This window comes from Sander lucioperca, chromosome 5 (assembly GCF_008315115.2).
Source record: "Sander lucioperca isolate FBNREF2018 chromosome 5, SLUC_FBN_1.2, whole genome shotgun sequence".
In the NCBI taxonomy this organism is placed as follows: domain Eukaryota; kingdom Metazoa; phylum Chordata; class Actinopteri; order Perciformes; family Percidae; genus Sander; species Sander lucioperca.
Genome location: NC_050177.1, coordinates 43,575,575 through 43,597,884, shown reverse-complemented (window position 1 = coordinate 43,597,884; position 22,310 = coordinate 43,575,575). Strand labels below are relative to the sequence as shown.

The 22,310-nt window shown below is 40.0% G+C and overlaps 1 protein-coding gene and 1 long non-coding RNA gene across 3 annotated transcripts in view; one reads left to right on the top strand and one right to left on the bottom strand.

The window, feature by feature from the left end:
* Positions 1-22,310, bottom strand: part of LOC116038912 (calsyntenin-2) — a 257,904-nt gene that overhangs the window by 69,639 nt on the left and 165,955 nt on the right. For both annotated transcript variants that reach the window (XR_004897414.1, XM_031283622.2), the window contains exons 4-5: positions 16,027-16,235; positions 7,666-7,815 (exon numbers count right to left, since the gene is read on the bottom strand). Coding sequence is in view for 1 of the 2 variants with exons in the window: in XM_031283622.2 (XP_031139482.1) it covers positions 7,666-7,815; positions 16,027-16,235 (359 nt within the window). In the remaining variant the exon portion in view is untranslated. The remainder of the gene's footprint in view (positions 1-7,665; positions 7,816-16,026; positions 16,236-22,310) is intronic.
* Positions 271-20,877, top strand: LOC116038914. Its single transcript, XR_004102200.2, has 5 exons — positions 271-482; positions 7,507-7,510; positions 12,973-12,978; positions 14,938-14,940; positions 20,866-20,877. It is a non-coding gene; the product is annotated as an uncharacterized LOC116038914 (long non-coding RNA).

Sequence of the window (22,310 nt, the reverse complement as noted above, 5' to 3'; positions counted from 1 at the left end):
GAACTGGCTCAGGTTTGCCTTGCACCAGCTCTTAATTATGCTGTTATAGTTTTAGACTGCCGGGGGACTTCCTTTGACACACTGAGCTCCTCTCTCCTCTCTCTTTCCATCGGTGTGCATCCATGTCCCAGAAATGCTTGTTACTAACTTAGCTCTGGGGAGCTTTTTCCCCGGAGTCCTTATGTTTTTTCACTCAGCAGTTTTCCTTGGATTAGGGTGGCACCTAAATCATGGTTGCAGCTGTCGCCGTGGTCCTGCTCCGCGCCCTGCTATGCCCTGCTACACCCTGCTACGCTCTGCAGTGCCCTGCTACGCCCTGCTATACCCTGCAGTGCCATGCTACGCCCTGTTATGCCCTATAACGCCCTGCAGTGCCCTGCTATGCCATGAACTACTACAACTACTATTTCTAGTCATAGTTCCATTATCTTTATTGTGACTATTATTGCCACTGTTCATCGCACCCCCAACTGGCACCATCAGTCACCGAGGTTTCTCCCTAAAAGGAAGTTTTTCCTCACCATTGTCGCACTAAATGCTTGCTCTTGGGGGAATTACTGGAATTGTTGGGTCTAGATCTACTCTATTTATAAAGTGTCATGAGATAACTCTTGTTATGATTTGATACTATAAATAAAATTGAATTGAAATGAAATAAAGATAATCCACTGGTTACATTCACTTTGTGTAACATGGACATGCTTATATTTGAGACTGATTTATTGCAAACATTGGACCAACCCTTGTTTCAAAAATCTTCTTTCATAACGAGTAGCATTGACATGTGGTGCATGCATTTTTAATAACCAGTCACATCTCCTACACTGTATGTTCTAAATATTAATTTTTTTATTCAGCTCTTCTTACTCTACAAATGTTTTTTTTTCCTGGATCATCAATGCAGTGTCTGTCTATGATTTTCCTTTCATTTAAATTTTGTAGAGAAATAGAGACATCAAACAAGTATGGTATACAATGTTTTTATACAACAGTTATACAAGTATAATCCTGTAAAGCCTACATGTTATTGTTAATTACACATAGTATATACTCACTGAATTATCCCAGTAGTATTGTTTAGATGCCATATAACTCTACTGTTGTCAAGTTATCAAGGTGAATATTCAATACACTTCTTTCCAAAAAATGAAAAAAATAATGACATCTCATTACAAAGAAAGTGACAGTAAAATGCAAACATATAAAACGTAAACACCTATGTTGTATTATCTAATTGTATTATTAATATTTTAGAAACCTGAACTGCAGTCTGAGGTTCAGACTAATTGCTGGGACGGACAATATCAATGGGTCAGTTTTAATTTGGGGATGTTGACAGGTACAACAGCATGCTAAGGCACGAGTGCACCCAACTCACACACAAGTTGCGTGGACACACAAGTACACAAGGCTCAGAGCCATAGTCAACACACAAAAGATGGATATGAATATGCAGTTGTTGTTTTTTCATTAGTGCCGCAATCTGTCAATCAAGTTTTTTGCTAAGAGGGGCGTGTCATTGTACATGGGTTTGATAGGAAGAAATATTTTATAGTTATAACTCTGAACTTTAAAGCTTTCAAATGACAAGTGTCAAGTGGGGTGGCAGTAGCTCAGTCCATAGGGACTTGGCTTGGCAACTGGAGGGGTCGCCGGTTCAAGTCACTGTACTGACCAAGAATGGAGTGTGGACTGGTAGCTGGAGAGGTGCCAGTTCATCTCTTGGGAACAGCCAATGTACCCTTGAGCAAGGCACCAAACTCCTGCTTTCACTGGCCGCCCCCTCACTCTCCATTTGTGCATGTTCTATTTAGGTCCTGTCTGTGTATTTCCGGCCTGTGTGTAACGTCTGTAACTAACAACAGAGTGAAAAAATTTAATTTCCCTTTATGGGATTAATAAAGTATGTTCTTCTTCAAAACATAACACAGGTTATGGTATGTCAGTCTACAGTATATACTGTATAAGTATTGCGTCAAAGAGCTGCCAACGTAGCTGTAGACTCTGCTCAAACTAGAAGATACCAATGCCAGACATTCCTACGTGCACAATGTAGTTTTTTAATTAGTCGACACTGAAGCCATCCTTTGTTGCATGGTTATATCTACATTTAAGCTATCGAAGGAAAAGGAAAAAGGAAAAGAGAAAGGTGTAACTTTTATTTTCTAGTTTGTTTTCTCAAACTGCTGGTGTCAGGCCTGTGGGCTGTAAGATTGACAATTAAAGTTTTCTGTCCAACTGTCTTATTGTGCTGTTAGAAACAAACTATATCACACCAAATAAAACTGATAACCATCCTATCAAATGAAAAGAAGAGGCTCAACAGCGGCCTGCTCACTCTCTCGCTTATCTCTCCTTCTGTCCACTCATTCCATTATTAGTTTTACTCCTGTGTGTGTGTGTGTGCGTGTGTGTTTATGTGTATGTTTTTCTGTGTGGAGAGCAGGAAGATGAAGAGACTAGATAGGAGATGGCTGAAAGTAGTTTGAAAAGTTTTAAATTATTGTGGACTAGCAGGAAAACACATTGATTATACACTTCCCTCCTTTTTCCTTGTTGGCTCCAATTTTGTGACAATCCTAAAGCTAGGATGTAGTTTCCATGTGACCACTGTGCTGGTTGGAACAGTGGTGTCGTGATGGGCATGGACTTGGCAACATTCTACGACTTTGTTACAAGATAGTGCAAGGGTCCAGGAAGACATGGTCCAAGAAAAGATACAAGCAACTCAATTTCCCAAGCACCATTGCAGAGGCTGCACTCAGGCCAAACAAAGTTCTGATGTCCAAAACAGCAAGGCAAGTGGTCCTGCTTGATCAAATCCAGTCCCTGTCCCCTGGGAGAACCAGATGAAGGAGGCAAGTGCTGGAGTTCACAATGAGTTCTCATCAAGGCTGGATTTAGAGGCTCTTCTGGCCAGTCCTTATGCAGGGCCTTCAAGCTCCTTAGCATCCCAGGACTCAACAGGAAGGGAACCATCAGGGACATCAATCATGTTGCTAAGAGGCATCAAGATGGCTGTGGATCAAAAGGGACGAACTGTGGACCACATATGCTACTGGGGCCTGATTAGTCTATATCCACAACGTTCCACTTCCGGGACTGCTCCGTTGCCACCAGAAATTCCGCCGGATTTCACTCTTTGGTCTGATGTCCAATTACCTCCTGGTTTCTTTGTGTTGGAAATTTAAACTCTGGTGGATTTATGAGGACTACGGCTGACTGCTCCTCAGATCTCTGCAGGGTAAAGCGAGACAGCTAGCTAGACTATCTGTCCAATCTGAGTTTTCTGTTGCACGACTAAAACAACCTTTGAACGTACACGTTCCACCAAAAGAAGTTCCTTCCTGAGGCTATTTTGCAGCAGCACCATGGCATTGCCCTGGGCTTAGCGCTGCCCATGACGATTGTGATTGGTTTAAAGAAATTCCAATAAACCAGAGCACGTTTTTCTCCCATCCTGAAATGCTGTGTGGACTAGAGGATGGATACCCGAAACGAGCCTGTCGGGACCCGACGGTACCCGACGGGCCAGGCCGGGTTCGGACAAGTATTTAGAAATGATGTTCGGGTTTGGGTTGGGCTCGGTCACATCAGCGCGATAAGGCATTGGACATTTTAAATTTAAAAAAGCTTATTATGTAGGTGCGCGCCTGCGTTAACGTGCGCTTGTTTCCCTGTGTGCGCTGATGTGTGCAGTGTGCAGGTGCTTAATAAAAGCGGGCTTTCCACACAAACAAACGTATGTGTCATTAGTATGAGAAAAAAACTAGATTTTAACTGTGTCGGTCTCGGGTCGGGCTCGGACATAAATATCTTAATGCCTGTCGGACGTAGGCCAAGCTCGGACAGAAAAATGCGGCCCAATCTGCACTCTAGTGTGGACTAGCCAGACCCTCCTCCGCAGCACTGTGGAGGAATGACTGGCAAAGCAAGACTAGGGCCTGATTAACCCTGGCTGGGTCGCCTAGGCGAGGGTGTTTGATATTGAAAGACCAAAAACACCAGATGACCCCAGGCTACATCACTGATGATTTGTCCAAGTGCATCTCAAGATGTGCAAAAGAACATAGGTTCAGTGGTAACAAATACAGGCAAACCATAATTCTGTAAAATAAAACCTGCAATAACACATGGTAACAGTGGGAAAAAGTTGTGAACACAACATTGATGTATTATCACCTTTCACAGTAAGTGGCTGAACTTGTTAGCAAACAGTTGCCTATTTGCACACATTGCAGTTATCAAAAGCAACATTATTATTTGAAATCGTGTTTCTGTCCACCTGATGAACGTAAATCAATATTTACTCTCATTTAGCTCTGTTTAGTCTCTTTAGCTGCTAAATGCTTCACTATGTTCCCCAGCTATTTGCTTTGTCTGTCTACTGTTTGGTGCTGAGCAGGTATATACAGTGGATATTTAGAGCTTGGTTGCCGAAAACCAGAAACCAGAAACTATGCTATGAAAGTGAACCAAATCCGTGAAGTTATGGCCGGACAACCTAAACTAAGCTAAAAGTTGCTATAAACTCGATAAAGCCTAGGGGAGCTGCAGATATGTGCAATAACTGACTGTGAGTGACACCTTTTATACTGTCACATTGTAATTTAATACATTATAAAAACATGGATTATAGCTGCTTTAAGTAAAAACTAGAGGAAAGTAAAAATAAAAGTACTCATTATCAAACAGAATTGCTCCTCTGAGTATTCTAATCTTTTTATTAAAGGTATAATAATAAGTTTAATAATAAGTTCATTTGATATAACACCTTTTACAGACAAAGTCACAAAGTGCTTCACATGATAAACATTTGTTAAAATACAGTAGGATCCAAACAGAAAACAAGCCAGCAAAAATAGTATAGTAGTATATAATAGTAAGTTAGAATAGAAATTAAGAAGAAAAAGCTGATATGTTGATGCACACACCTATACAAACCTGTGTGTGTGTGTGTGTGTGTGTGTGTGTGTGTGTGTGTGTATGTGTGTGTGTTTGTGCGGGTGAACAGGCACTACCCGTCAGTAAAAAGAGTTTCCACAAGCCAAGTGAGGACATGTGATTTGTCATGAGAGATACACAGCTGAGCCCTACTGTCAAGAGCCAGCGACTATAGCTAATTTGAACAGACAGATTACTGTTTTTTTACTGGAAGAAAGCACATCTTCTGTGTGTGTGTGTGTGTGTGTGTATATATGTGTCTTTGACATTCCCACAGTTGCCTGCTTTTAATACAATCACTAGCTCTATTCAATATCCCTTGACCTGTGGCCATGGCATTTACTTCCCCCTCTCCATCCTTCCCTTCATCCCGCTGCCAAACAACGCTCATAGGGATGAGTGCCCTTTCATCAAGGGAGAGCGCATCTGTGCTTGTGTATTCGTGTATATCTTCTCACCATAATGGTATGCTGAAAATCCTAATTTGAAAAATGCACTCACAAAAAAAATATTGCAAACAGGCTTCAAAGACAGGATTAACGCTGAGAGCCTGGAGAGGGAGTTAATGTCACTCTTTACACCCACATACACTGTGTGTTTTTTTGTGTGTGAATGCATGTGCGTTGTTTGCAGACATTGTACCGACACATACTCCCACAGTAACTGTGTGTGCAGAGTATGTTCATCTCAAAAGTGGGAGTGTTTTTGATATGAGAACATTTCGGATTGAACTATGTCAATGACTATGTGCAAATGTTTTAGCCTACTCTCTTGTGTGTCTGTACAGTAGTTGCTGCAAGCTTTTGTTGTACATCATGAAATTTGTGATTCCACTATCCTTGTTTAAAACTTTGCCCCTTGGCATTAGGCAGATAAAACCCCCACTGCACAGCATGCTGCCAAGTGCTGCCACAGTAACTTTGTACTACTTACATGTACTCATTTTGAAATCGAGAAGAAAGGCTAACATTTTTACCCTTTTTTCTACTATCACTTTCTTTGTCGTTGTTTGATTTGGTGACCTTAATTCCTCTGAATCTTAAAAGTAGAGCTGTTATTCACTGCAAAAAGTACCCATTTCAGAAATTATTTAGGCTAGACCCTACTAATGTTAAGAAATTCAAGACATTCCTTGAAACATTTATTTTCTTGATGCAAAATTAATTGATTTGGGTATTCCGGTCTTGTTTTAAGATCCCCACCTTGGGCTTGAACATTTCTGCCTTGGATCAGAAACATTTACATTTATCTAAAAACGCAGGCATGTGTTGCACTTGTTTTGAGAAAACATAGATTGAACATGAGCCAAACAACTTAACAGTTTTTGCAGGGTTCAGTGACTGCCACTGAGCTGCTGCCAGGGTCCTCATTTACCACTGTTTATCACCAGCCCGCTAACATCACATCCTGTGGGACGATAAATGGCTGGACACCAAAGGAATCCAGCACATGAATCACCTTGTTAATGACAGAACAACAAAGATTGCACATGGTTACATGTGAAGTGTAGTGTAAATTGCGTCTGAAGTTATACAGAGCGCTGTTTGTGTTGTTTTAGCACTCAGTGTAGACACTTGTCTTTGCATTACTCTTGGCCTTGTTAAGGGTGCCATGACTGCTTTCTGATGTGCTAAGAGCCATGTTGGCTGTGTCACGGTGTTCTTAGTAAAGTGCTGTTGATCACACCAGCTAAACTCGACAGGCCAATTCCTCAGGGAAGAAAAGAGAGAGAGACAGAAAGAGAGAGAGAGGCTCAGTAAAGGAAAAGAGAGGCAGGAGAGACCAGTATGATAAGCACAAATGGAGAAAAATGAGGTACACAGACAACTGCAAGTACCACACATTCAGACACAAGCACAAACACTAAAGTAATGACATGCAAACCATCACTATTGTGTTTCTGTGAGCATAAAGAGAGCACACACAGCTCTTATTTCATGCTCCATCCTTGTGCACATGATGTACAATAAACCCAATCACAATGTTTGTTCACATAACATCACAGGAAATAAAACCCCTAGGTCCTGTACATACAATTTAACTGGGCTGAGCAAATGGAGAGCAACTGGATATACTCTCATCTCATTCATCTAAAATGCATGTTTGATGCTTTAATATCTCAACACTTCCCCTACAGTAAGAGTGAGACCTAATTTACCTGTTGGGCCACAGACTAAGGAAAATTACACAACCTAGCAGTCTTGCATTGCCAGACTTATCTCTACAGCACTATTCAGCGCTGGAGTATGGTCTGGCTACACCACCTATCTATCCTGGGATAGGGGAAAACAATCTGTCTTGTTTGTATTTCTTTAAACAAATTACAACCGTCCCGGACAGCACTAACCCCCTATAGCGAGATAACGAGATGCGAGGGACATCCGGCGCGTGAGAGGGTGCGCCGCATATCAAGCTTTATCCCAGCAATGTAAATCCACTAAGCCAGACTAAACCGGCGGTCAGATGTTACTGTTCGTAACACTACATTTGATTATCGAAGCCTCTAGCAAAACATACACAGTACAAACAATAAGCACAGCAGAAACATCAGATAGGTCTGAGCACCGTGTTTCACTTTATATCTTTAAACGCTTCAGTCACGGCTGAAAATGACAGCAGAAATAAACAGGTTTGCCGATTTCACATATCTCTGCACTTCAAATCAACTGCCATTTGTCTACACAAAAGAGATTTTTGTATTAACGCAACATGATTGCCCACCTTGCCAGCCAGGCTTGCAGACAGGCTTGACGTCAATGTGGACAGGGACGCTGTGCAAGGCTCTCTTCTGGCCGCAGTCCCAGGCTGTGACCTGGATCTTGTACAGCTGCTGCCGGTCGTAGCTCAGCTTCTCAGTGTTCCGGATGTTACCTTGTGTGGAAAAAAGAGGCTCAAGGTCACATTCAACCCACAATAGCTTTTTTTATTATAATGCGCTGAAGACTAAATTCAGTTCTCCTATTGTGTCTCATAATGAAAACATTTTGCCCTGACCCGTTGGATGCAGTGAAGTCGTCAAAAGCTCAAAATCAGCTGAAATTATGTCACTTAACAAAATTGTCTTCATAGTATGTGGTGGGAGTAGAATTTCAGTCTTTATGGGTGTGTCAAACTATCTCTAAACAAAGCAAATATTCTGTGCAGTTTTGGTTTCTGTATTCCAGTATTTAGTTTCAGATAAAAAACCAAACACCTGAAATTAATTTAGGCATTATGATTAGTCTCATTACGGGGAATAGGATGGTTCTTCAGGAGCAATAGGCCTTTGTCACAGAAGACATGTTGGCATGTGACAGTAAGCACAGGTGCACATAATGAAATGAATAATGACTGAATTACATTTAGCTGCTTCAGTTTTGGGGTCCTAAGACTATTCAAAAAATGCTCAGGCTAAAAGTAGCTTTTAACTGAGAGTTTGGGAGAACTCTAAAATAACAATAAAACAACAACCAGCTCCTAGGTCTGTGAGAAGTTAGAGCTAGTTTCACAATCCAGACTGTTCTCATGAATCATTGGTACATATAGCTATGAAAAGTAATGCATTGTAATTTGTATGTATTTCATGTATTCATTACTGTAAGACACATATTGATTGCCACTGTCACATAAGACGGAGGGGGCCCCAAAACACAGGGCTTTTAAGCGTGCTATATAAATAAACTTCATATAGCACACACACACACACACACACACACACACACACACACACACACACACACACATTCTGCTTTATGATGAATCATGCACAGGTTAAGGAGCTGATAGGATTACATTTCACTTGTACGATTTTCCGTTTCAATATTTTCCGTTTCAATATAAACATGCATATTGTGTTTGATGCCACATAGTCTAATTAACAAGTCAGATATTTTACTTTGTTTCATATGAATTCTGTGACACAGTTTATAAAATGTCTGAAATATGTGGTACTGAATCAATCAAATCAACCTGTCAGTTTGATGTAGCATTGAGTTTAAAATCTCGTTCCTTCAGTCTGGAATATAGCCAGAACTTGATGTGTAGTGGAATTTGTGAAGTGGTTCAGGAAGTTATTATAAAATGTATAATATTGTGACTTAGAAACAGGCTGGAGTTACTTTGTCACCAGAGATTTGGAGACAGACTTTATGGAGTCATAAAATGGCTTGGTGAGCTTTTACAGCTAAATGAGCATTATTTTACTGTAGTCATAAGAAATGTGCAACAGATATAATTCCATATGTATCGCTACTCTCGACTTTCAAATATATTCTTAATGTAGCTATACTTCAGTCTGATGACTTCTCTTCTGTTTACTGACATATTTAGTCTATATATCTACAGACAGTATGAAAGTTAAGTATACACTTTAAACTGCCTTGAGGAGAGTGAATAACAGCAGTCCCACTCAAGTGTGTGTCTACTGTATAACCTTCTCTGTATTAATGGCATATATGACTTATTATAGAAAACAGAATGTTGTGTACGGCTGCTTATCTGCCTATACATCATATGCTTGTGTGTGTGTGTGTGTGTGTGTGTGTGTGTGTGTGTGTGTGTGTGTGTGTAACTGTTTGCTTAAAGGAGTAATGGGTAGTTCATTTTAAAGCATCATTATATATCATTGTGAAATTAACTGTGATGCCTTAATATAATTACTGTAACAAATGAGATCATGGTTGGGATGACAAGTAGCCTCTATCTCTCACAAGTGGTTTGATTAGCGCTAATGTTTCTCAAAATGAAGATGTTTCTGTTGCTTTCTGATGCACTGAAGATATTGGTATTTGTCCTCCCCTTCCCTTCCCGGTGTTACTTTTCTGAAAAATACTGTAAATTAAAAGTGATTTAACATATTGTCTGGTTACCGGTGTTGGCGAGTACTACTGTACACGTGAAAAGAGTTATATAAAGTATTTAGTATCTCCTGAGGGAGCTGAGCAAAGTAGTTTCGCTTCATCCGGCAGATTTTAGCAGACCTCGGCTGCTCCAAGCTCCATGCACTGGGGCCACGGAGAGAAGCCACACAACGTTCCTCTAAACACATTGCCCACACAAACCTGGACTGAAATCAGTCCCTTTAACTGACGGTAGTTGAGTTGCATTGTTGGTGATGTAGGTCCCAGATTTTGACAAAGAAAGAATGCGTGGAGATAAAAAACAATATCTCTGGTTCTGCTGCATTGATTTTGATCCTTTTTCTTAAACTATCTAGAGTTTGACATTGGTATAGGAGTGCAATGTTAAATCTCTGGAGCACTCTTTTACCATTAATCATCTTTAGATAGACCCTTGGCACCTAAAACAAATCATTAATTTAAATGCACATTAAAAATAAGTCTTTCAAATACTGGCGTGGATGTCTGGTTTTTCTCAGAATATTTTACTGGTTACAGCCAGGATTGTATGGATGGGATGGGTCAAGGTAGAAGTCAAAAGTCATTTCTACCAAAGACAATTTGCAAGTCTTTTTTATTTTTTATATTTATCCAGTCTGAAATAATCACATTCATGACAAGCCCAAGTCAAAGGTCTGAATTTGACCAACTACTTATTTTGTGCTATAAAGCCAATCCAGCAGATTATATATACTTAGTTTATTAGCTTATATATACAAATATATAAAAATGAATGTGTCAATTATTTTTCTGATGTTAGAATGCTGACACAGCACCTTAAAAGAAAGAAATAAGCTACTTCTCTTCAGTACAATCAGCACCCAGACCACATTCAGTGACATGGAGTCTGCTGCCTTGTTGGTAACTGCGACCCATTTACCAAACCAGAGTCTTTTCTCATGCTGAGCAGAGTGCATGAAGGGAGCTCTTGTGCTCCTAATGTGTCTGTTAATATTTGATGAGTCTTCCACTACAGACAGATGACAATGCAATACAGGCAGCCAGGCCTGGGCAGGGAGGTGGCAACCTGACTGAGAACACTTTTGGGGTGTCGAGAGCATTGAAAAGATACAATATTGTCCCTTATTGGCTGTGAGTTGAAGCGTAGCTAGAATGAGTTATTGTGACTTATATTACAGCCCGGATTCTTCTTGAGGTTTCTGTATTGTAGGGGGAGAGGTGCAGAGGAAGCTGAATGTTGATAATGTGGTATATTTGAATATGAGTGTGTGAGTGGGAGGATTAGATGTAATTCATATGAGGACAGCAATGTTCAGCTTTTCGTCCTCCTCATCGCCAATTCTCTGTCTCCCTCTGAGCTTGTTTAGAATTCCTTCCCTCCTCATTCTCCCCTTTCCAACCTTCCCATTTCCCATTCCATTTCAATGCACATCATTGTCTCACTATTTTTCAGCCTCATCCATTTTTACTGTTTGCTGTCTCATCTGTTGTGCGGCATGCTCTCTTTTTTTCAAGTATGCACACACACTCACACCTACGGAGGTTCCTATCACCGCTCCTTCAATTACTATATCAACTTATCCGTGTCAGCAAGCTGTGCGTGCTGTGACTGCTGGCAAGAGTGGCCAGCGAAATAAAATGACTACTTTATCCTCCATCTTGCTCTCTCCATTTGCCTCTCTATCAAACACACACACACACACACACACACACACACACAAGCAAGCCACATTTGCATATGTCTTTATGAATTCCCTCTATCATCCCTTTATAATTACTATCCAATATTACCACAGAGCTTTTCTTACCGAATGCTGCTTATCCCTGATGGTCTTTCTTTGAAGGACAAGGCATTATAGATAGGCTATTACTCAACAATAGACCAAAACCAACACTTAGTTAGTCCATCTTTTAATTCTCTCTGACTTCCCTACCCTTTGTGTGCATTGCTCCTGCTGAGGTCAGAGGTCACAAATACATAGATTCTGTTTTTTAGTGACACAAAATGGTGGAGCGAGCTCGTCATTGACATGAGGAGGACAGCAGAAACTCAACACATCTTCCATCGCAGAAAAAACAGAAAATTCATCTGTTCAGACTGCACCTTGACCCATACAATTAAAAAAAAGAAATTCTCTACCTCTTATTGTTTCTAAATGAAGCACCTGAAGCTGTTCAGCATATCTTCTGAAGTTGATGTACTTGCATGAATCTTGAAATGTTGGGGGTTGTACCCAGACGTTGATGCATAGACTGTATAAGTGAAGCCGAAACATCTTGATCGCCCCCTAGTGGCTGGCGGCAGTTTATGTCATAAATCCTGCCCCCTCAATGCTAGTAAATGGGACATGGGCTAAATTTAGGGTGACCAGACGGTTTGACCGGGACAGTCCCAATTTGACCGGGACAGTCCCGATTCTGAGTTGCGTGTCCCGAGTCCCGACAAAAGCCTGTGTGTGTGTGTGTGTGTGTGTGTGTGTGTGTGTGTGTGTGTGTGTGTGTGTGTCAGTCAATCATAGCGGTCTGAGTCTGCATAATCTGTGCAGCCAGCGTTACAATGTATATTTGTAAACATTGTCGCAATGCCTCCAGGTCCGCTGGAAAGTCAGCAGACGAGCACTGGGTGGAAATGGTCGCGCATTTCAAAAGCAGAGAGATTCCGTTAAAAAATGTAGGTCTCCTTTGTCAGTTCGCCATGTGTCTACCGGGCACAAATGCTCCCGTTGAGCAGATCTATTTGTTCATCAACAACACATGGACTGACGAGAGGAACCGTATGACTATTCCCACCTTCAAGACGCTGCTCGTCACACGGGCCAATTTTGCTGACACCTGTGAGCAATTTCACAGTAGGCTTTCAGCCAACAAATTGATTCTTGAGCAAATTCACCCTTCTACTCTAACAAATACCGTATACGGAATTAATGTTTCCAATAGGGAAGTTATCTGCTCTATCAAATGAGATTACATTTGTGTGTGTGTGTTGTTGGTTAGAATAACACTGGTAACACTTTACGGTAAGGGTACATGAATTATCATGAATTCATGCATGAATTAACTGATGTAGGCCTATGTATCCCACACGAAATTCACTTAATGTCTTTTAATATTATTTCTTAGATATGTAGGCTACATACCAAGAAAATTCATGAATATTAACTGAGATACCCCATTATGTTGTGAGCAGTAGGCCTACGTGTGCTGTTGGCAAAATTATGTCTAATCTGTCTGTGTCTGACCTGGGCTGGCACATGTTCACGTTAAAAAGCGTGTGTGTGCACGAGCACTACGGTCACGCACAAAGTGTCCCGGTTTTAGCTCTGGGAAATCTGGTCACCCTAGCTAAACTAAAAAGTCAAAGTACATGTCAAAAATACATTTTTCCCAAAGATGGTTTCAGTCATTTTAGGTAGTTCTTATCATGCTGTTTGTTCAAGTGTTAATTTTTCTGATAAGTTTGGGTTTTATTAACTATTTGATGCTATAAAAACGGTTACAGTCTATGGGGGGGACGCAATGATTGGCAGCTGTGATTGACTCACGATTGGTCAGGTGGGTGTATGGGTGGGATGACAGGGGTGTCCCGGCACATAGTAATTTAAGTAAGTAATCTAAAACCATAGACTGTATATAAGAATGGACCAACAGATTCCATTGCTCTGGACGGAGACCAGTGAAGGCCTTTAGAAGCACTTTTCCGGTGAGCGCTGAGCGTTACTGCGCAGCCTCCAACTGAGAGAAACGATGCAAATGTGACGTGAGCAACGTGTCTGAAAGTTGTAAGTCTTCTGGTAGCTGTGCCAAGAGAAATCTCAATCATTCCGAATCTTGCAGAGAAGGAGAGAGTAGGTATATGTAAGGAGATAACATAGGCACAGGCTAATTATTGCTAACTAAAATGCTAGTTAACATTAGTAATTACACTTAAACAGCTAATGTAAGTCCAAACTGCCTGCGAGCTTCTCCTGTACTATACGGTAATTCCTCTACTATGCGACAGTAAGACAAAAACGTCTGCTACCGAGCCATAACGTGAGGTACAAGGTAATGAAGCCTTTTATACATTGTCGTGTTTCTTTAGAAATAAACAATGGACAAATAAAGTCTTTAAACGCTTCAGATGTAAAGTTATTTGCTGTCAAAGTGACGTCAAAATGAATGGCAGTCAATGGAATGCTAACGTCGGGTGATCACTTTGTAGCATCAAAATGGCGCTATAGGAGATTCGAGCTCTGAAGCGAAGCTTACCCCCTTGTCTAAAACAGCTGAAAGTGATGCATACACCCCCAATTGTTATTTTTTAGTTTATATCGATATATTTTTAAGGAAATCAATGCCAAATGAGTAGCGTGAGTATATCGATCTATCGATACCACAGGATCGATACACCCATCCCTAATTCATGGCAATGAACATGTCACGCAGTGTAACAGTGTGGCTCACTGATGTGTTTTTTTTAATGTTAGCAGCTCTATAGCCACAGTACATTTAATACATTAGTACATTTTAATTTTTTCAGTCGTTTCCAAAAACAGCTGGGCACTGTAGTTTTTAGTAAATGTTACTCACATGTTGTTAATAGTGTTTATACAACAATGAAGATCTTTGCCACAGAGGAATTAGAAAAATCTGGCTTTGGCAAAAGGAATCCTTGTTAGTAGGATCAACTCATTGTTGCTATTGATCTTTTCATGATTCCTGAATAAGCAAAATATAGAATATCACAAACTCTATCCTTTTAGTTTTGTTTATCCCCGCTACAGGTTTCTTTCTACTTCTCTTGCTGATGCTCTTATAGCACTTACTCTTGCCCACACAGCCAACTCCTCCTTTCCTCCCTCCATCGACTCCCTCTCTCTCTCAGGTGCTCTTGAGTTCAAGAGCTCTCAAAGCCTTTTCCTCAGTGGTCAATGGCTGAGAGAGTCCCCTTCAAATGGAAAGAGAGAAGAAAGAGCACTCTGGCTGCAGCCTCCCTCCTGTATCATTCACAGTGCAGTTTGGCTCTAACCTCATCCAGTCAACCTTTTATTTGCAACACCTCAGCAGTGGGAAATGCTTGGCAGCAACAAACACCTAATGTCCCTTGCATCTACTGTATGTCTCCTAAAAACAGAAAAACAAAGTGCATGCAGATTGTTTAGAAGAGCTACTAGAGCAAGTTGTATTTAAATAGCTTGTCTAACAGGGGTAAGAATCAAGTAATTTTAATCTAGATGTAAAGTGTGCACTCAAGGAATACATTTTATCCTACTTGACTTTGTATGAGCTCCCCGACAAGGGTGTTAAAACAAAAAAAAGGAAAATCTATGGACTATTTACAAATATGAATGTAACAATACCAATGGCAGAGATCAGTGTGTCCCCCATCAAACTAGTAAGGTCCAAAAGGTCAGCAGAGGATATGATATTGGAGAAAATACCCGATCTTTTCAGATTTGTGTGGGTATCTCTCTCACACACACATTACGTCTGTATTTGTGTGACGCAATCTTAATTTGTAATATTCAGGAAACTAAGTTACAGTGCAAGTGGCAACTCAGGAAAGTCAAGTCCATTTGTAAAAGTATTTTTAGTTTTTTTTAGGTAGGAGTGTCTATGGATTTTTCTTAGCATTTATCTCTATCTGTGTGTGTTCGTCATGTTTTTTTGTGCTCAGACTTCTGTGATCTGATTTGTGGTGACCGATGGCTTACTGGGCAAAGCTTGACTTTGTCCTTGGAAAGAGCAAAGACCACATTTTATCCTGGGGAGAGACATCCGTCAGAGTATTAAGTTTTGCTCCCAGAGTTTATGCAGGTATGTGTGTTTATAGTGTTTGAGGGCTTGTGGGTATATCTCCTATGGCTGTAAAGTGCATATGTGTGGATTGATGGGATTGATTTTTAGATCAAGAGTGCCACATTTCGAACCGATGCAGAACAAAAAACTTGATTGGAAGATGTTCTTGGACACGTGGGAAATCATTGAAATAAGTGAAGCAGAAATGCTGTGGATGCGGTAGTTAGAGGAAAAGTGGGTACTGTACACCAAAAAAGTGACAACATTTCACAAAATAAAACTTCAATGTACTTAATGTTACACATGGTTGATAACAGTTTAGGTGAAATGACAAGGTTTCTTTGTGACAAGTACTGACATACAGTATCTTAGGGCTTAGGGTCAATGGGCATCCCTGTTAATACAAAACCGTGCATCCCTGTGGACGCTATCAACATAGGCCTATCTTTTCCTGTCTTCTACTCACCATTGCGATCTATAGCGAAGGGTGTGTTGGTGTTGGTGATCTGGTAGTTACAGATCTGGCTGTACTGTGGGGAGCAGTCCTGGTCAGTGGCCTCCACCTGCAGGATGCTGTCATAAATCTTGCCCTCCGTCACCGCGGCTCGGTACTGGGGCTCCCGAAACACCGGGGCAAACTCATTCACATCATTGACCTGAATGTGCACCACTGCCCTACAGACATGAAGGGGAAACATAGGGGAGGAAAGATGAGATTAGTTTAGAATAGTCTCCTCTGCATAGAAGGTAACTGATTTTAAGACAGATGATTCATTTCCTTGGTGCATAAGGGAAATAAGGAACAGTTTGATTCATTTATCAGTTAGATTAGACTTCACTAGGGCTGGGCATCAATGTCCAATACTGGTAGAGTAAAGAAACTACAACATTACACATTACAGCACAAATCTTTTATTTTATTTTTCAGCACCTACTACGTGAGCCCCCCCTCTATGAATAACGTAGAGTTTTTCCTGCCTGCCTGTGCGACGTGTAACGTTAGACAGCCAATCACAAACATTATCAGATCATTGTTGAAGCATGCTGCATGCTTATTGACTCACTGATGCTGATGAGATTTACTCCTTAGGTATTGAAATTGACTATTGAATGACAAGGTATTTTTTGATACTAGATACTTTAGAGGCAATTCGGTTGGTGCACAAAAAGTATTGAATTTGGTACCCAGCCCTAGACTTTACATATTTCAAATAACTAATAATAATCTGTGGCAGTATAGTAGAAACACCAAAACAATGTAGCGCCGTGACTCTAGAGATAGCAATGCTGATTTGTCAACCGGTGGGTACACCACTTTGGTCCAAACTGCAATATCTCAACAATTATTGGATTGATTGGCACACAGTTTTGTACATTATGATACCCAGAGGATGAATCCTCATGACTTTGGTGATACCTTGACTTTAACTACAGAGCCACCATGAGATTGTTGAGATTTGTGGTTTTGAGTGTAATTTCTCAAAAAACTATTATATGGATTCCCATTAAATTTGGTACAGAAATCATGTCCCTCTCAGGATGAATTGTAATAAAAATGGTGATCCTCTGACTTTTCCTTAAACTCCATCATCAGGTAAAATTTTAAATTTGTCTACGACCAATACCTGCAAAACTAATGAAAATTCCCATTAGTCTTGATTGTACTTTTGCATATTAGCAAATGTGAGCATGCAACATGTGCAAGAGCTTGATTCTTTGTATGTATTTACTATTCTGCGTTGCATTTTGCCTAATCATTACAAACTCAATAAGTTTATAAGGCTAAATGTGTCTTTGATTTCCTCTCATACAGGAGTAGGAGTTTAACTGTCTCCCCGACACTAGACTGGGTGCTTTGCTCGAAAGTGCAATTGTCGGAAGGAGTAAGATATTTACTACTATTACTGCAACCTCTCAGATGATTGTTAAGTTTGGATGGTTGATGGCAGGAATTCACTGCCAGAGATTAATTAGTTTGGTAACCAATGGTCACAATGTGCTTTGTGTAATACACTGTCTGACCTGACCCATTGGGTTGCTTTGATTGTGTTGCTATAAAATAATCCCCTGGATCTATTAATCTACTATATGCACAGTTCTCCAAGTGCACCTAACTGCACTAATGAATCATTCCATAAGTGATTTATCAGCAGTAATTCATGTTAAGTCACACATGATCAAAACAAACCACACCATTCATCACTTTAAAACGCTTTCATCAATACTCTCTGGTGGTGAAAAGGCAACAGATTGCATAATCAATCCTTTGATTCATTGACTGACAGCCGGTGATGGATGACGAGGAGACAGACTAATACAGTTTTTAGCTTTGAATGGCAAATACAAAGTACTGCTATGCTTTAAGAGACAAAGGGGCGGAGATGAGTATGTGGTTTATAGGATTAGCCGGTCAGTATGGTAATGACGGTGAAATTATCCTAACAAAACATGTGGTCGGCTGGAGATAGAGTCTACAACAAAGAGAGAGACAGTTGGGAGGCTGAGCCCACGCAGAATGGATTTCCACACTGCCTTATCTCTCCCTGTCACAAGTTCAAAAACACAGGAAACAATTTTTGTGATCGTCTCCGCACAGACAGAAGCACAGTTAAATAGTTTAATAAAATAAATAAAAAAAAACTGGAATAAAAATGCAAAAGAGACAAATAAATTGGACAGAGGCAGTGGTGGTAGTAAATAAGTACATTTGAGCACAATTTATAGTAGTTAACTTATAGTATTTCCATTTCATGCTACTTTGACTAACTATGACTCCATTACATTTCAGAGTGATTCATTTCACTATTTAATCCATTATATTTATCTGACAGCTATGGTTACTATTTTATTTTAGATATTAGATGACGATCTTAAATACAAAACATATCATGAGCCTCTAAAATATGATGCATTATTATACATACATTAGACTACCAAACTGTACATTAACTAGTTAAAATTAGCTCCTCAATGGTAGCCGGAAACCAAACGCTAATAAAGCATAACAATTCCCCATTTATGTAATTTTACATGGGTACAATTCTGAATGCAGGACTTTTTTCATGTGTAACAGAGTATTTATACATTGTGGTATTGCTACTTTTACGTTACTAAACTGTGATTGGTACAGTGAAGTAGGTGACGTCACCTATTTCCAACTATGCTTTGACCACTTCAAACCAGTGAGAAGAACACACACAAAAACACCTTTACAGACATTATTCATGTTAAATGTAATCTCTGTCTTTTACAGAAAACTGTGTCATGTAGGTGTGATTATTAGTAGCAAGAAACTGCTTAGGAAATAGGTTCTTGGGCCTCTTAAAGGGTCTGAGTACTTCCTTCACCACTGGGCACAGGTACAGAATACACAAATGAACACGTATAAGATGGTGATTAATCACTGGGCTTTAGGATTGGTGGAATGTTAACAGCGATGCTAACAGCAGTAAAGATGGTGATAAGAAGCACTGACAGATGATGGCAGTACCAGTGTGTGCAGTAAATCCCTCAGCCAGCCTTGTTTTGTCATATTAATGAGGCTCTCTCATAAACATTACCCCCCTGCTTCGCCACACTCCCCAGTGGTGAGGGAGCAAACATATGTTCCACTCCTCTGGGGCTTGTAGGATGGACTGCTGTGTGTATGTGTGATTATGTATTAATGCACACCCTTGCATGATATAAATGCAATAATTGTGAATATGTCTCATTGTGAGTGTGCATGTGAGTGTGTTTCTCTGCTGATGGCTCACATCTGGTTGAAACAGACGCCTGCTCTTTAGGGCTAGGATGTGTGTGTGTGTGTGTGTGTGTGTGTGTGTGTGTGTGTGTGTGTGTGTGTGTGTGTGTGTGTGTGTGTGTGTGTGTGTGTGTGTGTGTGTGTGTGTGTGTGTGTGTGGGGGGGGGGAGTTCATGTTGCTGGAACATTGCCAAGCTGAGCCCCAGCCATTCCTGCCTATGACAAGCCTCAGCTCATAAGCAGGGGGTCCACCATGAGTCAGAGTGACACAGAAAGACAGCGGGGGGTTAAGTGACCCAATGGGTGCGAGAATGATCACAACACCACTTAACAAAGTGGATAAAAACCAGAGCCACAGGGATGGCTACTTGGAAAAAAGTCAAAGGTTAAACAAGCTACATTGATCCAGTGTAAGAGGAAATCCAATCTATGACCCTGATTTCACTCTGCACTGAAATACAGAGTGTGGTCACATTGTGCTCAAATAAAACCATATCAACTCCAGGTTTAAAAGCAACCATATGCAAACTGACTGCCTAGAGGGAGAGCATGTACAATCAACATGGGCATATCACTCTAAAATTAATTTTTACACCTGGGTAGAGTGAGTTTTTAGATTTTACTTTACATCCACCAAATCAACTGCTCAAAGTTTCATGTTACTGTAAAGCTCCACTGCATCAAATGACTAGCTATGTGCAGAATTTAGTCAATTGTAGCTTATTGCTTACCGTTATTTTGGAATGAACATAGAGTGTATGGTCAAACAGCACGAGCATGCCTTTAGACAAGCTACATACAGAGATAGGTACTGTATAAGTATAGGATAGAAACTAACAATGGAGTGCAACATTTTTTAGCACAATTTAAAATAAATAATTTCAGCTAAACCAAAGTTTTCCTCAATGTCAAATCATGTGTCAAATAGGTGTTTCTGCAGTCAGGCAGGACTTTAGTACTGTTTAATGGCCAATATGCTGTACATGACATTCAGGAACGCTAACATGAAATAGTGAAAGGCATCAAGCTGTGTGCCACTTTCAAGCTAAAAACAGTTATTATACAAAAAGATCCAACAGATTACGAAACAAGATGTAGATGACAGTATTTTGCCTGCATATACAGTATCTGTCATGTAGCCAACCTACATGTTCATATAAGACAGCTGTCACAGGTTAAACGTAGATAGCATAAACGCATAGTTCCATACACTTAATTGCTAACCATAGAATTACACATAATTGAATTACATTAGAACCACATTAAGTTAAGTGTTATTTTCATTTTCATGAGACAAGAATGACTTGGGAGAGATCACAGGTTGGGTTAAAATATCTACCTGTGCCTGACATGCCGATATGTACATTGAAACAGTTTTTGCACGCTGTAATCATTCCTCCTGCTCATATGGAGCATTAAAAGATCCCCTTTTAATGCGCTTACGATTTAAGTGATAGTGGACCACAGTCCTTGTGTAATAATACATTAATTTATGTATCAAGTTTATCAAAAGCTTTTGAATTGTTGGTGGATGGGTCAAACAAACACAAGACTCTCACCTAGGAGCCTGGGGCTTGAGTCCCATTTGAAAATAAAAGTAAATAGGAAGGTTTTTTTTTTAATTTACAGAACAAACGTAACTACGTCTTCTTAACTAACCAGTTTTGATGCCTAAACCTAACCAAACTGCGACCATTTCACAACGTCAACGTGTTTAAAACCACAAACGTTACGTTCTCTGGTTTAGATATTAGGATGGAAAAAAAGCTCCCGAGTACTTTTACATATTAACTAAAAGAGCAGAAAAAAGATTCTATAAAACGTACTTGTAGGATCAAATGTAGAAATACAGACTGCAGTAAACATATCTGGGAGTGATTTTAGACTCTGACTTAAATTTAATTTGCCATTTGAACAAGGTCATGAAAACATATTTTCTTCATAATTTCATCAACAGTTTTTGTCTGAAAATTACACCTAAGTGCTGATACATGGTTTATTAGAAGTCAATAGGATTACTGCATCTTTTTCAAAAAGTGTACAAGAAAATTACAGTTAATTCAGAATGCTGAAGCCAGAATTTTGCCAAATACAAGAAAGGAATGTAATCCCTTTCTTCCCACTTCTCGCGACACTGAACACCTGCATTTTTATGATTGATAAAACTTGTTAATAAAGCCTTACATAACCTACAGTAGCACCTACCTATAGCACTAAAATAGTGTTAATGCAGTGTTTTTGATCAATTTATGTCAGAAACACTGTTGACAGAAATAAACAAAATGTTTTATCTAAAAACAAAGGAATTAGAAGATGTTTGCAGTCACTTTTCAAATATATCAATATCTTAAAAGAGAATGAAGTGCATGGCAAGCAGAGGAGACGTATTTCAGTGCCAGGTGTGATTCCAGTTCAACTAAATAATTAGCAGACACAATCAGATACCAGTTGCATGTTAAAGCCAGGTGATACATGTTATTGCCAAGTTAGTATTGTTCCCAGCTTACATATTCATCCAAACTCATTATTTATCAACTCTCAACTACACACAGCCACTCAAGCAGTCATTAATGAATGCCTGTGCACACACACACTCACTCTCTTACACACACATGCACGCACGCACGCACACACACACACACACACACACACACACACACACACACACACACACACACACACACACACACAAAGGACTCAATTAATCTTTGTCAAGAATTAGCCAAGAGGTTGACTCATCAATTTCCTTGTGTAAGACTAGAATGGAAATAAACAACCGTAACTATGCCATTGGGACAAAATGGAATAGTAATCTCATCAATATGCAAAGAAATCCCACTTCCATATCGACTAGCTCCCAGAGGCACTACCACAGAACTCCATGGGGGCCTGTGTAATTCAACACAGGGTGATTATAATGATCATCCAGTTCATGCGCAGATCCTGCTTACTTCATACCAGATAGTATGGATCAAATAATTAATGGCTTGGACTATCATTCCACAGAA